The sequence below is a fragment of the Arabidopsis thaliana genome, chromosome 5 (assembly GCF_000001735.4).
Source record: "Arabidopsis thaliana chromosome 5, partial sequence".
Classification (NCBI taxonomy): domain Eukaryota; kingdom Viridiplantae; phylum Streptophyta; class Magnoliopsida; order Brassicales; family Brassicaceae; genus Arabidopsis; species Arabidopsis thaliana.
The window spans coordinates 25,097,543-25,112,488 of NC_003076.8; the positions used below are offsets into that span (position 1 = coordinate 25,097,543).

At 36.9% G+C, this 14,946-nt stretch overlaps 5 protein-coding genes across 6 annotated transcripts; 3 read left to right on the forward strand and 2 right to left on the reverse strand.

The window, feature by feature from the left end:
• Positions 1-401: 401 nt before the first annotated feature.
• Positions 402-2,365, forward strand: SRO5 (uncharacterized protein). 2 transcript variants are annotated; one of them, NM_125646.3, is made up of 4 exons: positions 402-986; positions 1,075-1,319; positions 1,403-1,521; positions 1,615-2,365. In NM_125646.3, the coding sequence occupies exons 1-4, from the start codon at positions 529-531 to the stop codon at positions 1,720-1,722; spliced, it is 930 nt and encodes a 309-aa protein (NP_201058.1). In that variant the 5' UTR covers positions 402-528; the 3' UTR covers positions 1,723-2,365. The 2 variants fall into 2 exon arrangements, with proteins under 2 accessions (NP_201058.1, NP_974981.1); NM_203252.1 differs by having other exon boundaries at positions 485-986; positions 1,075-1,521.
• ALDH12A1 (aldehyde dehydrogenase 12A1) lies at positions 1,461-5,770 on the reverse strand. The gene is made up of 16 exons (NM_125647.4): positions 5,529-5,770; positions 5,097-5,176; positions 4,879-4,982; positions 4,720-4,787; positions 4,565-4,622; positions 4,344-4,457; positions 4,080-4,163; positions 3,894-3,998; positions 3,698-3,811; positions 3,476-3,607; positions 3,301-3,390; positions 3,107-3,196; positions 2,810-3,022; positions 2,604-2,714; positions 2,447-2,526; positions 1,461-2,364 (listed from the first exon to the last, which is right to left on the reverse strand). Exons 1-16 carry the CDS (start codon positions 5,615-5,617, stop codon positions 2,226-2,228), a joined length of 1,671 nt encoding a protein of 556 aa, NP_568955.1. The 5' UTR covers positions 5,618-5,770; the 3' UTR covers positions 1,461-2,225.
• Positions 5,771-6,391: 621 nt separating this feature from the next.
• Positions 6,392-8,077, forward strand: UBC3 (ubiquitin-conjugating enzyme 3). Its single transcript, NM_125648.3, has 6 exons — positions 6,392-6,641; positions 7,117-7,261; positions 7,336-7,361; positions 7,460-7,549; positions 7,629-7,717; positions 7,801-8,077. The coding sequence occupies exons 2-6, from the start codon at positions 7,137-7,139 to the stop codon at positions 7,921-7,923; spliced, it is 453 nt and encodes a 150-aa protein (NP_568956.1). The 5' UTR covers positions 6,392-6,641; positions 7,117-7,136; the 3' UTR covers positions 7,924-8,077.
• On the reverse strand, positions 8,034-10,471 carry AT5G62550 (microtubule-associated futsch-like protein). Its single transcript, NM_125649.5, has 6 exons — positions 10,291-10,471; positions 10,098-10,203; positions 9,482-9,863; positions 8,542-9,385; positions 8,408-8,460; positions 8,034-8,332 (listed from the first exon to the last, which is right to left on the reverse strand). The coding sequence occupies exons 1-6, from the start codon at positions 10,331-10,333 to the stop codon at positions 8,297-8,299; spliced, it is 1,464 nt and encodes a 487-aa protein (NP_201061.1). The 5' UTR covers positions 10,334-10,471; the 3' UTR covers positions 8,034-8,296.
• A 1,826-nt stretch (positions 10,472-12,297) lies between these two features.
• AT5G62560 (RING/U-box superfamily protein with ARM repeat domain-containing protein) lies at positions 12,298-14,459 on the forward strand. The gene has a single exon (NM_125650.4). The coding sequence runs from the start codon at positions 12,531-12,533 to the stop codon at positions 14,208-14,210; it is 1,680 nt and encodes a 559-aa protein (NP_201062.1). The 5' UTR covers positions 12,298-12,530; the 3' UTR covers positions 14,211-14,459.
• Positions 14,460-14,946: the final 487 nt, after the last annotated feature.

Genomic DNA, 14,946 nt, shown 5'->3' on the forward strand with positions numbered 1-14,946 from the left:
TGTCGGTCGTGTCCTCTCAACTAAGAAAGACGCGATACAACACATTCTCGATGTCCACAAGCAAAGGGTAACTTCGTCATTTCCGCTTCTACCTAAAAGCCCCACTTGATCCAAAGGATATTTTCGTCTTTTCACACCAACCAACCCGCTTAACGAACTCCAACACGGAATAGACCCCTCAAAGAAAAAAAAAACAGCTAGCGGCCGCAACTTACAAAAACTTAACCAAAGTATTTATTATGTAATAAAATAAGAAAGATATTTAGCTGTTAAATGTTTGTTTACGTCTTCTCCACGGAGAAAAAGACAAGAAACTCTGAGTTTTTGATATTTATAAAAATTGCAAAACCGACGGTAACAGAAACAAAAGGCGGTTCTTTTTTCCATATGTGTAATTATTTCCTTAAGTCATAGCTATAAATATGAACTTGGACCTCAAGTTCTTTTCCTCTCTCAAGTAACAAAATACTAATTCAAAAGCTTTATAAAGTTTCTTTTCTCATTCGGTTCTAAAGTTCCTATTTTTCAATGGATTACGTGAGAACCCAAGTCGAAGCTGTTTTTGATGATTCTGAGCAAGATGGATCAACCATCTCTGAATCTGGAAGCTGCGATTCTTCTTCTGATCGATCTTTTGCTGACGAGCTTGGGCTTATGGAGTTGCTTGAAGGAGATAAAGCTCATGATTTGATCTATCGTAATTGTAAATCTGGTCTTGGTGATCAATGTCAGATTCTCTCTGTTCTTAGAAACGGATTTAGGAACGTTGGATCTCGTGCAAAGCTCAAGACTTTTCAGGTTTTTCAAGAGGCGGTGCAGATGAAACACGGTGGAGACGGTGGAGCTAAGGTGAAATACGGTTGGTGCTCTGTTTCGAAACATGAGCTTAAAACGATTTTTGAGTATGGGTTTAGCGAGCCGCTGAGGAATGATGGATCTTTTGGCCGTGGATTGTATCTCTCGCCGGATAATTCTCCTCTTGATTGGTAAGTTTCTCTAAATCTCTAAAAGTTTCAATTTTTCGAAATTCATTGGTCTCAAAATCTCATTTTTGGTGTTTGTTTGTTTGATTAGTTTGAAGGATTCAGCTTCAGAATCAGAAGATGGGATGAGATTCTTGTTGCTTTGTAGAGTTCTACTTGGAAAATCAGAGATTGTTCCTCAAGGCTCGACTAGATCATGTCCAAGTTCACCAGAGTTTGATTCTGGTGTGGATGATTTAGTTTCTACGAAGAAGTATATTGTGTGGAGTACACACATGAACACTCATGTTTTGCCTGAGTTTCTTGTTTGCATCAAAGCTCCATTTAACCTAACTCGTAAGCAAAATCAAAATCTCTAATCTTGAGTTTTTCTTGTTCTTGTTTATGGTTTTTTGACATAGTTATAACTGTTTTTGCAGGAAGTCCAAAGAGATTGAGATCACCATGGATGGCATTTCCTGTATTGATCAAAGCATTGTCCAAGTTTCTACCTCCTTCTCAAATACTTGTCATTCAGAAACATTACAAAGATCAACAAGTAAGTGTTTTTTTTTGTTTGTTTCCTCTTCAATTATCTTTTGAGGTGATTTCATTTCACATTCTAATTGTTGCTTTCCTTTGGATTTAACAGAATAGGAGAATTACACGGAGCGAACTAATCCAACGAGTCAGAAGCATAACCGGAGACAAGTTACTAGTTCACATCATCAAAGCTTGTGGACATAAAGTACAACACTAAATCTCCATTGCAGATCACTTTGGCGTTTTTGTTTCAAGGACACAATCACCATGGTTGTATTTGTCTGTTTACCAACTCCAAAATGATCAGGACTGGTAGAGTCCCTTTCTATTGTTTTCCCATGATAGTGATGAAAAAAAACTGTTCATTAGATTATTTAAGATCGATTAGATTAGGGTCTTAGCAACATTATTAATGAAGAGAACATTAACAAGTTATCATCTTGTTTTTCTTTTCACTCTTCTTCTTTCAAAAACATTTGTATTATTGTCTGGCTTTGAGCTGAAGAAAATTTCTGGTGGACTGAGTTTTACAATAGTTCTCTCTCTGTCTTAATCCCTCTACCCCTTGACTAAGTCAACGTCGTTGAAAACTTCATGTTTCAAGCTCTTATTCCCTCACACGGAAACTACTCGTAGAGATAAAACTACAAAACTCATATTTATTTGATGCAACAGCACACTAAGATCTTAGTTTATTAATTATTAGTGGACACACCACTTCTAAGTAGATGGAGGAAGTTCCCAACCTTGTGGAACCGGACCATAATCGTAGATGACTTCTCTGTGGCATGACCAAACCAGCTTTATAGCCTCTGGTGTCCCTATCCCGGCCCCTCTCGGGTCCCCCGCAGGTCCAAACCTGTGTTTATATGATAGTTTAACTTTTCCTCAAAGAAATAGAAATAGATACTTTAATTTGGGAGTGTGATTTTTCCTCTCACCAGTGATTCTGAGGAGCTCCAGTTGTTCTTCCTCTTAGTCCAGCATATGTAGTCCCATTCACTGAGTTCCCTATTACTTCCTGCACAGATTTGTTACATCAATATCGAAGGGATAGAGAATAAGAGATTGATTGATGATAATTGTGAAAAGATTTGCCTGAAGAAAGATGGGATCGTTTGAAACAACAGCTGCAGTTAGATGAGCGTGCATCCTCTCCAATGCTTCCAACACTAGAGGAAGTTGATCCTTTTTGTATTCCGTTACAATCTGGATATCATATACAGAAACAACACTATACGTTTCAGTAAAAGAAACACACAAGATCATTTAGACAAAGCTAATAAAGTCGATATCAAGGTAACCTGAAATGGTCCAAAGATTTCTTTGGTGACGAGTTCGTAGGTTTTATTATCCTTCAAGATTTCTTCAATGGGAACATAAACTGCAGTTGGCTCCAAAGCTCCGTAGATTGAAGGAATCGAATGATTCTTCAATTCCTTGCCACCAAAGAGTAGCTTTGAGCCAGGAATCTGAAGCAGATTCTCCATGTGCTCCAACATTGCCTCAGTTGTAAACTTGAAACAATAATGAAAAAATAAGTTTTAATGATACAATCTCATCAGATGATTAACAACAGATGGAGAAACAATGAAACTCACTGTAAGGACAGGACCAATGGTTAAGTCTTCCAGTTTGCGTCTTTCCGCTAGTTCTTTTAATTTGGAAACAAGAGGGGTTTTTGACCAGTTCTGCTCAGAGAGAAAATACATTGAAAACAACAAAGACAGAAGAAAATGGAAGTAAACAAAAGATTCAAAGGTAGTTTCACCATAACAATTAGGATCAAACCAACCTCATGAACAAAAAGCATAGACTGTGCAGAACACTTCTGTCCACTGCACGCGTATGCATCTTGATCACATTGCCATGCAACATAATCAACCTGACATTAGAGACCGAAACAAGGGTTACAATCACATTTAAGGAGACTTGTGGAAATACAAATACGGAAGGGTATAATAAGAAACCTCCTGAACATCTGGTCCTAAGACTTTCCAATCAAATCCAGCATCTTCCAATCTGATTCGACCCTTAAGGTCAAGTGCCAACTTTTCAGCTACTCTAGAACTACCCGTGAAGAGGGTCATCCGTGGGTTCGCCTGAAAGAAGTTACAAATCGACAAGACACTGAATTAGCTCAACTAAAAACCCTGTGGAGACAATAGACTTGTGAATTCCTGACCAAATACCTCTAACAATATCTTGTTCATTGTCTTCCCATCAGAATTTATAAAGTCCACATCTTCAGCGGGTAAACCACAATAGTGGAGCAATCGCATCATTTGCTCCATAACAATGCTTACCTAATCAAATAACATTATATTATCAAACAGATGGAACCAATACAATTACGAGAACTATAGTAATGTGAAGAGTAATTTATACCTTGCTGTCCACTTTAAGAAGAGGTTTGTTACCCATGTATAATGCCCCCATCAACTGAAGTAGTGGAATCTCAAGTGGAAAATTAAATGGTGTAACAATCGTTACCTGCATTACAAATCTATGATTTCAAAACAAAGCACAGACAGAGTTCTCACCAATTACAACCATCTAGGAAGAATGCCTTACAGGACCATAAGGCCAACGGTAACCATGACTTTGCTGCCCAAGATGATTCCCAGGGATTGCAAAAGACCGTGCCAGGAACCGCACCTGATAAAAGAAAGTGAAGCGAAATCATAAACATACATTTAAAGATGTAATTTCGGAAATTCAGCCACAAACATGAAATGTCTATATAGGCATTTTTGAGAACATGCCTTCAAGAATTACTAAGTTGTTGAAACTAATAGCCAGGAACCAAAATAAAAAATGGTGAAGAGAGTAATGTACCTGATCACCACAAAAGTTTTCTAAAAACTTCCGTGTGACAAAGACTTCTCCAGCAGCTTGCTGGTAACTCTTTGGAGCAACCCTTTGAATTAACCTCGCGAAGAAATCAGCAACCTAATAGTGTATACACGCATACAACAGTAGCTCAGTATGCATGTTATTCAGAAAACAAAACCTTTTGAATTCAAGACTCGAGATTCAACAAAAAAAGTATGTGTTACCTTAGGTAAGGCGAGCATATGAGCTGCCTTTGTCGAGATATCTCCATATAAAAGGTATCTGTAGAAAACAAGACCATTACTATCCTTCATATATGAAACAAAATGGGAAATGACAAAACAAGAAGAAATAGCACCAAACCTCAACCAAATCATACCTCTCTGGAGATTTGAAAGGGTTATGGAGACCATGTTTCGGGCACTGGGATAAGCTGTCCACAAATGGCTACAACATAGAACAGAGGAAAACTGAAAGTTAGAATTGACACGGATAAACAACATTGTGATACGATCAACGGTTTTTGATAGGCTCGTACCTGAGTTCCTGATTCATCCACTTCCGCAACTTTGATAAACGGTTCTCCATTTAGAGGATCTAGAAGCGTGTTATGATTTGACGATCCTATCCACTTTCCCTGCACTATAGACATAACAATGAAAGTAGAACTCAGAGACTTCACAACAGCATTTAACCAACAAGCTATTACTCATTTCCATAGCGTCAACGCACAATCAGTGAGAAGTAAAGACATACCAAAGCTCTGTACTTCAGCAGGATGAGCACCAGAGAGCTCCTCGGCATCTACGGTAGCAAAAGGTATGGAATGATTCAATCTGCAAGATCCATAAACACAAAAATTAAGGCAAAGGAACACTCTTTTAAATGGATCACATTCTCAGACATCAAAGAGTAATCAGAACACAAATACATAAAGTACCATTTCAAACTCTAATCAGCTAACACTCTCTTCATTACATAGAGACTGAGCAGATGCGGCTACTCGATGATCTAAATCTCAAATTTTTAATACACCAACTTGCTAAAGTTTTCTCTTTTATTTATTTATATATATATACAAATGGAAAGTCTATTACTTTAGGCAAAAACATGCAACCCCAAAAGACGAAGAGCAATGTTTAACACAAAACAAGAAATAATTTGGTGAGATCAGGACGTTTGAAAAACCTGGAGAGAGTCAAAGAAGCAAGCGAGGTGGATGATTTGTCACAGAGAGACTTAGCTCTCAGTGCTCGGCTCGCAAAAACTCTATACATTGCGTAAGATCCACAAGTAACGGAGAAAGATGAGAATCAGACGATTGGATGAGAGGATTCAAGAAGATTGGTGATAAAATAGCGAATTCTCGAGTGATTTGTGTTTAGCAGCTTATTAAAGAATTAAATGTTTTTCCCCTGATTGACGAGAAATACATTAATGATTTAAAGATATTTACAGATAATTTCTTATTTCTAGGTTATTATCTTTTTTACCCCATAGTTTCTAATGGCTTCTTATAAACCCTGATGTGATGAGTCATGACTCATGAGGAAGAAGAAGTTGAGCAAAAAATAAAAATAATAGTAAATCTCTTTTAAAGACCTCCTCTAATCAATTCGACTAATGGAATAGTAATTAGTTAAATATCAAGGGAAACTAATAATGAAAATTGGTACAAAAAAAAAAAGAGATTTATGATTATTATCTACTGTTTTACTCTTTTGAAATTTAAATTGGAAAATCAATAGTATTAGTGATATTTGACATCAAATCCAGGGATCAACCAAGGAATTTTGTAAGATGAACACAGATGTCAATTACAAAATAGATAAATAAATCTTGATAGATAAATAAGTATTAAAATGGTGATAGCTTGCTGAGTCACGTCCGCTTGGGCCATTGGCCCATTGAGTAATAGACGTATACGTTTGTCTTTTACACGAACCGACAAATAAAAAATAATAATATTAAAATTGTATTAAAATTATAAAAGTCTTTTTTCGTCTTTGGAAGAAAATATATATATGTTTTTTTCTTCTGGCAAGTTTTGTATTTTATTTTCTTAAAATAGTATATGATTTTTTCATTTTAAACTTTCTTTGTGTTTTCTTCTTCTCTTCCTTTATTTGGTGAAGAAAAAGGAAAGAAAAATCTCAACTTTGATTCTCTCTCCCTCTATATATACTTTATTTATTCTCCACTCATAATAGTTTCATCATCTCTTTCGGTCTATGAAAAACATTGGAAAAACCCTAATTCCTAGTGTTGCGAATCACTTTTCATTGCAGCTTTGAACTTCAGGTAATTTTAGGTTAATCGAGCTTTTTCATTTGATGCATGACATCGGAAGATCAAATCTTTCATAGGTGATTGTATAATCTAATCCTAAGGCTCGTTGAAATCGATAATTGTACTCTTGATCTACTTAAATTCAGAATTTAAATTCAGAATTTATACACAGCTACTATCGTTGAGTCGAACTTAATTTGCTAGTTGAAATAATCCAAGCTTCAAGCTTTCTTGTCTAGAAGTTTGGTGATTCTTGTTCTCTGACCTTTTGGGCTATATGGTTGTTGAAGCTTAAGTCTTTGTTAAACTATGATGATAGGTTATAGAAATGTAGATCTTGGTCTCTGCTTCTACTTTTTTTGGGTCTGAAAAAAAATTGAAACTTTAATCAGAAATTTAAAGCCTAGTTCATGCAATTGCTCTTACTTTGTGACTTATGAAATGAGTTTGTAAGAGTAAAGTTGAAATCTTTCATATTTGGATGCAGTCTGTGAATTTCCAACAGCAATGACAACTCCAGCAAAAAAGAGACTGATGTGGGATTTCAAGAGACTGCAGAAAGATCCTCCTGTGGGAATAAGTGGAGCTCCACAAGATAACAATATCATGCATTGGAATGCTCTCATCTTTGGGTATAACTTTTTGTTTTGTTTTCTCTTCAAAGCATGGCTTTGTAAACTTATTTCTTCATTGTCTTTGTTTGCAGACCTGAGGACACTCCATGGGATGGAGGTAATTATCTTTCAGTACTTATTGGCTATTGCTGCAGACCGAGATATTGTCATGAGTTAAACTTATAGCTAAAATAATCAGTCTGTTGTGTTCATCAGGTACTTTCAAGTTGACTCTTCACTTCACCGAGGATTATCCGAACAAACCCCCGATTGTTCGGTTTGTTTCACGGATGTTTCATCCAAACAGTAAGCCCAAGCATTCAGTGAACAACATAGTAATAGACCAATTAGGAAATTCGACTTTGATAATTGAACTTTGGTGCAGTTTATGCTGATGGAAGCATTTGCTTGGATATCTTGCAAAACCAGTGGAGCCCCATCTACGACGTTGCTGCAGTTCTCACATCAATTCAGGTTTTGACTTCTGAATTCTTCATTTGTATCTTTTGCATTGTGGAGGTTATGCATGAACTAAACCAAGACCTTTTGTTTTACAGTCTTTGCTCTGTGACCCAAACCCTGACTCACCAGCGAACGCAGAGGCTGCAAGGTTGTTCAGTGAGAATAAAAGAGAATATAACAGGAAAGTAATCGAGATCGTGGAGCAGAGCTATGTATAAATATGATTCATTTTGTTGTATTGACTAATGAGTAATTGGATGTTGAATAGTATTTATTATCTGCCTTGAGTTTATTTTACATGGATGTTTAAATTTCGGAAATGAGATTTCTGCTATAAATATATATATATTTTGATAATAGTGAATAACCAAATTTGAAGAGACAACAGTAGAAGAAAGACTTCAAATGAAGACATGAAAGTAAAACTTAAAACAATTACAGAGCAAGCAAATAAAACATTTGTTGTCTTTCAAACCACACTTTGGAAACAAACTTGCAAAGGTTTTTCAACTATGTACTTGAACAAATCATTCAAACCAAAAGAAAAAGATTGTTTGAGATATGTTGAAGAAACGCTTCTCTGTTCTTCATTTAAACCTGGATGTCTTCTCCTGCACCAACAACAACCTGCGACGAGAAAAAGCTTGTGTTAGCTACAAGAACAATTTCGATCCTGTGAACTTAAAGAAGTTTTTCACTCACCGTGTTTTCTTTGTTCTCCATTTTCTCTGTTTGCTTCAGAGATTTAACTTCACCTACACATATGAACATTAAAAACGATCAGCCACAAATGCTACACAAGCTATTCAAAGACATTTATATGATTTTCCTTTTACCTTCTTTAGCAGTAGATTTCTTAATTGACTTCTTTGACTCTTCTTGAACTCTCTTAGTCCTGGGTTTAGTGATCCTCTCAGACTTCTTCTGAGACTTATCATCCTTGTTTACTTGAACTGTTTTTGAATTAGCAGAGTTGGTTGCTAGTGATTTCTTTGTCCTCACCGGCAGGTTGTTCTTAGGAACAGTCTCCTTTCTGGCACGTTTCTTGTCTGAAGGTTTAACAACAGTCACGATCTGAACACCATCTGCTGATGGACGGAGCCCTTCTTCGGATTCCTGAACAACCTCTGAATCATTCTCTTGGTTCACATTGATTACCTCCAGAGACTTTCTAGTTCTTCCTTGTGTTACAGTTTCCAACGCCTGCTCTTCCTTAGTTGTTTCTGTGACAGATGAATCTTGCAAAGCATCTTCTTCCTTAGTTGTTTCTGTGACAGATGAATCTTGCAAAGCACCTTCTTCCTTAGATGTTTCTGTGACAGATGAATCTTGCAAAGCATCTTTTTCCTTAGTTGTTTCTGTGACAGATGAATCTTGCAAAGCATCTTTTTCCTTAGTTGTTTTTGTGACGGTTGAATCTTGCAAAGCATCGTCTTTCGTGATCTCTGATGTGATGTTCGAATTTCCAGGAGTGGAGAATGAACTCTGGACATCATTATCGTTGTTCAGAGACATAGCTGTTTCTTCAGCTACAACAGAACTAGTCTCCGAGACCTGCACCTGATTGGATTCTTCAGAGATATTGTACAGTTCCGAAAGTTCCTTCATAGCATCAGCAAGCCCATCCATGTTATTGCGACGAGCATACAATTTCAACTCTTCTTTCATCTTGTCAAGTGGCTAGATTCCAAAACAAACAAAGCCAGTGAGATAATAAAACAAACGAATCAAGACTTATTCCAAATTAAAGCTTTCATTGTAAATGAGCATTTTCACCTCACACCCTGCATGAAGAGCAAGTTTAAAGAAACCGAGAGAGATCGAATGTTTCGCCACGGATTCAGCTAGCTTGATATGAGTCAGCCAATAAGTAGAGGAAGACAAGTCTTCAACTTTCTTTCGAGTCACTGATGATCTGAGATTACTAGAGACAGGTGTTGTTGTTTCATTGAAGCTTCTAGGAACAATGCGTGATCTCTTTGGCTTGACTTCAGAAAGAGAAGTGACGCTGCTGCTCACTGATTTAACAGAAGAATTGCTTGTGGGCTTGTTTGGAATCGAAAGTCTTCTTGGTGGTAGCTTGGTTCGATCAACACTCTTCTTCCCAGACAAATCAAGAACTGTTGTACTCTGACTAACAGCAGATACAACTCGTGCCCTGAGATTCAAATTCACACACATAAATATAATCCATAAGACAAATTACATTGCAACGTTTATATAAACCATAACTGATCATCTTAAACTAGCAATTCAAGATATGAATCAGGAGAAAATGACCAAAATTCTGGGAAAATTTTCATCTTCTCTAGAATTCAGAAAATGAACAAATTCTAGCATCATCAATGTCTCGTTGAATCCGGATCTAGGATCATTATTGAATCAATAGTACCTTCTGGGCATAGAAGAAGCAGAGAAATCAGGAACAGGAGGCTTCCCTTCCTTGGATCTAAGAGCCGATCTGAGAGGATACCTCAGCTTCGAGTTTATTGAATTACCTGTTCAGAAATTTTCGAATCAGAAAAACATTACGAAAACTGAAATGGGAAGTGATAATCAGATAGAAGGAATTGAAGAAGATTTACCAGAAGCAGCAGAGCTCACGCTTTTCTCCATTGATTTCTCCATTGATGAACTTAGAAACTTTTAACGCTTTTTTGTTTTGTTTAGACTGAGAGAGAAAAAAAACTGAAGATCTCAATTTGAAAAACTGTGAGAGCGGAGAAATCTCTGACTTATAATAATAACAAAACAATCTGATTTGTTTCTAAGAACTCGTGGATGACCCCTACATTATTTGATATTTCTCTTATAGCCTCATTATTTTCTATTAAACCAATTCTGACCCATTTTTTACTCTACCCAATAAGGGTAAATTTGATGCTTCATTTGAAATTGAATTGATTAAAAGTTTAAACAAATTTATTTGAGTTTATATATATTTGAAAATATTCATATATATTAGTTTGGGAACAGAGATAAAGGTTTTAGTATGTAAAAACATTAGCTTGGGATTAAAAATGAAGATTTCTAAAGTTAAAGGGTCTACTTTTTGAATAATCCGTAAAACCTAAATTTCTGTTGCAGTTTGCCTTGAGAGCGGGAAATTGGTTGAAAGTCTCTTTGGGAGAAGATAGAGAGAGAGAGAGTTACTCTGAGCCGTCCGATTCGATTGATTTAGGAATCTGAGGGACCTCATTTTTCCAAACGCTCCGTTGTCTGTGGGGTCTTCTTTTTGTTTTGTTTATTTTTCGAAATTTCAAATTCAAATAACGCCGTTGACTGATTGATTAACCGTTTGTTATATAACTGTTAAGATTGAGGGGCTTCTTTAATATCTGACGACCCATTAATGTTTTCTCGATACTGGGCTTCATTTGGGTTCGGTCCAATACTTTTAGTACTGTGCTTTTTTAATTAGAAGAAAATGGATCTCTAAAGTCTAAACACTCGATCATCTAAAAAAACAGAGGGATATGAGTCACAACGCTTAAGCTAGGTTTTGCCAGTTTACAAGTTTATCCTCTGTCTATCTATTTTTGACCATAACAAACAAATAAGAATTTTAATAAATTAAACATTTCTAATCTTGTTTGTATTGTTTAGTGTATTAGTGTATATAGTAAATCAAAAGTGAGATTTTTAAAAAAAATAATATTCTATCGACAACATGCAATATTTGAATTTGAATAAGATGGTAACACAATGACAATACTAATATAAACCATAAGCCTATGTTATAGTCAATGGAATTTTGGTCAAGCTGCTCAAAATATGTTCTTCTTTATTTACGATTATTGCTGCCAAATCATATACCTAAATAAGTTTTCAACAAGCTATCCACATAATGCTTCCTTAAAATAACTTTCATAAATATTAAAGATTTTAAGCTTACATGAATGGTAAAAGAAATTTCAAAATAATATAAGAAACTATCCTACCTATTCTCATTGTCTTTGTTCACATGTAACCAAATACAAAGCGTTGGTAAAATAAAAACATACTCCTCTTAGTGCATTTGAAAGGAAAAAAAAAACACATCTGAGTGGATGTCATGTTCTTGTTCTTTTTTTTTTTTTTATCTAATCGATAGTGTCGCTCTATTCCGACTTTATCTCACTAGAAACAATATAATTATTTGTTTCACATTATAAAGAACAATATTATTAAGAATGTATATTTAAATATATTCTCGTTTTCTGAGTATGTCGCCGGTAATTAATTATCATATGGTGTGTGCATTACTCAGTCTACTTTTCTTTTGTCAAATTTCTAATTACGATTAACTTAACAAAGCTTGAACTATAGCTCATAATTTTTGCGTAATAAATTCCTTGCAAAATAGTATATCCTAGGTTGGTAAAATTAAATGTCAAAGATACCTTTTTGGAGTATTTATTCCCTATTTGTAAGTTCTTGATTTGATACTGTGTTAAATGAGAAACTATTTATGGCTCATGGTGATTATTATTAGGTGTCCATTAATGATGATCATCAATTCATCACCTTTACAATATTAATTCTTCTCAAAAAAGTAAACCATGAAAAAGTCAAGAATGTCAGAGTCGTTACTATCAGCGTTACCAATTCCGTTTTGTTGTCCCTTGATTTAGCTAATAAACAAAAATCAAATAGATAGTTTTCCGGTTTAATCTAACTTGGTTCGGTTGATTTTTCCGGTTAATCTATTGGTTCGGTTTAATCATCCAAAACCTTTTGGACTGTATCAAAGACTGAATATTACGAGCTTTGATTTTTTTAGCTCGGAGCCGCTTCTTCTTTCTTCATCTTCTTCCTCCTCTCAATAACCCAAGTTTTTTCGCCGATGGGTGGAAACAAGCAGAGATGGTTCTCTTTCCACCAACGATCCTCATCCGCCACCACTACTACTTTACCACAACACAAACACGACGAGACTCCACCGGAGTTTCTTTGTCCCATCACCGGATTCCTCATGTCGGATCCCGTCGTCGTCTCTTCCGGTCAAACCTTCGAGCGTCTCTCTGTTCAAGTCTGTCGTAACTTAGGGTATATACCGGATCTCCTAGACGGTACCCGACCCGATCTTTCCACCGTCATCCCCAATCTCGCAATGAAATCCACCATTTTCAGTTGGTGTGATCGGCAAAAAGTTGACCATCCTCGTCCTCCTGATGCCGCTTACGTCGAAGGCGTGGTTCGTGCCCGAATGGATAAAGATCCTAATCCAAGTCCGGGTCAAAGTCCGGGTCCGGGTGATAAGGATCCGGAGCCTGAGATTCTCCCTCCTGTAGAAGAGAATTCACCTTCGGATTACGATGCTGTGATGGAAGCGATTCGAGCTCGATCAAAGAATTCAATGTCGCCGACGACGTCTCTTGAATCGGTGACGATTGGTCAGAGTTCATATCACCCGGTTCGAGCCGTTAGTATGTTCTCTTCTTCAACTACTTCTTCTTCCTCTGGAGTTTTCGCTGGTGCTGATAGTCCATTTCGAAACGCTATGTCTTTCTCTTCCACTGATCACTCTTCTTCTCCGATGTCACCGGAAGAAGAAGAGATCTTCAATAAATTGAGAGGTACCGACATTTTCGACCACGAGCAAGGTTTGATTCTTCTTAGGAAGATGACGAGATCTAGTGAAGATCTTCGGGTTTCGCTTTGTACAGATCGGATTCTCTCTTTTCTCCGATCGCTGCTTGTTTCACGGTACAATCTTGTTCAGACTAACGCCGCTGCTTCGGTGGTTAATCTCTCGTTGGAAAAACAGAACAAAGTTAAGATCGTACGGTCAGGATTTGTTCCTCTGTTGATCGATGTTTTGAAATCGGGAACGACGGAGGCGCAGGAACATGTTGCCGGAGCTTTGTTTAGTTTGGCGTTGGAAGATGAGAACAAAATGGTGATCGGAGTTCTTGGTGCGGTGGAGCCGCTTCTTCACGCGCTTCGGTCGTCGGAGAGTGAAAGAGCGCGGCAAGATGCAGCTCTTGCGCTTTACCATTTGTCCCTGATTCCGAGCAATAGAACTAGGCTGGTTAGAGCTGGTGCGGTGCCGACTCTGCTTTCGATGGTAAGATCGGGTGATTCGACTAGCCGGATTTTGCTGGTACTATGTAACCTGGCCGCTTGTCCAGACGGAAAAGGTGCGATGTTAGATGGAAACGCGGTGGCGATTTTGGTAGGGAAGCTTAGAGAAGTCGGAGGTGGTGATTCAGAGGCGGCGCGTGAGAATTGTGTGGCGGTTCTGTTGACGTTGTGTCAAGGGAATTTGAGGTTTAGGGGGTTGGCGAGTGAGGCGGGAGCGGAGGAAGTGTTGATGGAAGTGGAAGAGAATGGGAATGAACGGGTGAAGGAGAAGGCGTCGAAGATTCTGCTGGCGATGAGAGGAGGAGGCGGAGGAGAGAGTGAGTTTGGGGAAAATGCGGAGGCGCGTGAGTGGAACCGTATGCTTGAAGCGACTGGGCTAAGTCGGACTCAGTTTCAAGGAGGGCAAAATGGGGGTTTTGCTTATTCCTCCCAGTTCTAGCTTTTTTTAAAAAATTGTTTTTTTGGGCATCTCTTTGTTGTTTACCTTTTTTTGGTAAAATGTTATCTTATTTTTCCTTTTTTTTTGTTTTGGTTTGATATAAATGGGTGTAAATTACTAATTTTGTGTGAATTATAATATGTGATTATGGTTTTTTTTTCCAATCAAATGACAAAAGTGAATTGTCCATTTGTTTGTAAAAACATGTCTAATGTTTTTTGTAATTTTCTATCACATAATGTTTTTTGCAATTTTCTCTCTTTACCTTTTTAGGAAATTATCTTATCTAATTTTTGTAAAATAATTAATTTTGAGTGGAATATGATATGTGATAAAAAAAAATTTCACTTGATGAGTAAAGCGAAATGTCAATCGGTTGTAAAGAGATGTATTTTCAGCTTGATGTGATTTATTAGTTGAATTGACTTATTGCAAATTAGAGAGATGCGTGGATGAAAACGAGCGTGTGATGGAGAGAATTAAGAAGTCAGACAGTTCGTGTGAAGATGTCAGAGGACAAAACTCTGAATTATTCTACTACAAAAACATTCCGTGTGATACTATGAGATCCAATAACTAAATTTTAAGTAACCAATCCTGTTTTATTGTCAAATTAAATGCAGGCAAGAGGCAGGCAAAATACTAAAAAAGAAGATTTTGTATGTTTTTTCTAGATATTGTAAATATTTGAATTGATCATAGATTCATAGGTCTCACATAACTGAGCACTTCTTCA

Excerpts from the sequence above, each read along its gene's own strand:
- SRO5 (NM_125646.3), top strand. The coding sequence starts at position 529 with ATGGATTACGTGAGAACCCAAGTCGAAGCTGTTTTTGATGATTCTGAG. Across the intron at positions 987-1,074 it reads GATAATTCTCCTCTTGATTG|TTTGAAGGATTCAGCTTCAG; the intron begins GTAAGTTTCTCT and ends TTGTTTGATTAG. Across the intron at positions 1,320-1,402 it reads AGCTCCATTTAACCTAACTC|GAAGTCCAAAGAGATTGAGA; the intron begins GTAAGCAAAATC and ends CTGTTTTTGCAG.
- ALDH12A1 (NM_125647.4), bottom strand. The coding sequence starts at position 5,617 with ATGTATAGAGTTTTTGCGAGCCGAGCACTGAGAGCTAAGTCTCTCTGT. Across the intron at positions 3,608-3,697 it reads TGAACAAGATATTGTTAGAG|GCGAACCCACGGATGACCCT; the intron begins GTATTTGGTCAG and ends AACTTCTTTCAG. Across the intron at positions 3,023-3,106 it reads CCATTGGTCCTGTCCTTACA|TTTACAACTGAGGCAATGTT; the intron begins GTGAGTTTCATT and ends TATTGTTTCAAG.
- UBC3 (NM_125648.3), top strand. The coding sequence starts at position 7,137 with ATGACAACTCCAGCAAAAAAGAGACTGATGTGGGATTTCAAGAGACTG. Across the intron at positions 7,362-7,459 it reads GGACACTCCATGGGATGGAG|GTACTTTCAAGTTGACTCTT; the intron begins GTAATTATCTTT and ends TGTGTTCATCAG. Across the intron at positions 7,718-7,800 it reads CAGTTCTCACATCAATTCAG|TCTTTGCTCTGTGACCCAAA; the intron begins GTTTTGACTTCT and ends TTTGTTTTACAG.
- AT5G62550 (NM_125649.5), bottom strand. The coding sequence starts at position 10,333 with ATGGAGAAATCAATGGAGAAAAGCGTGAGCTCTGCTGCTTCTG. Across the intron at positions 9,864-10,097 it reads GCTTCTTCTATGCCCAGAAG|GGCACGAGTTGTATCTGCTG; the intron begins GTACTATTGATT and ends TTTGAATCTCAG. Across the intron at positions 8,333-8,407 it reads TGGAGAACAAAGAAAACACG|GTTGTTGTTGGTGCAGGAGA; the intron begins GTGAGTGAAAAA and ends TTCTCGTCGCAG.
- AT5G62560 (NM_125650.4), top strand. The coding sequence starts at position 12,531 with ATGGGTGGAAACAAGCAGAGATGGTTCTCTTTCCACCAACGATCCTCA.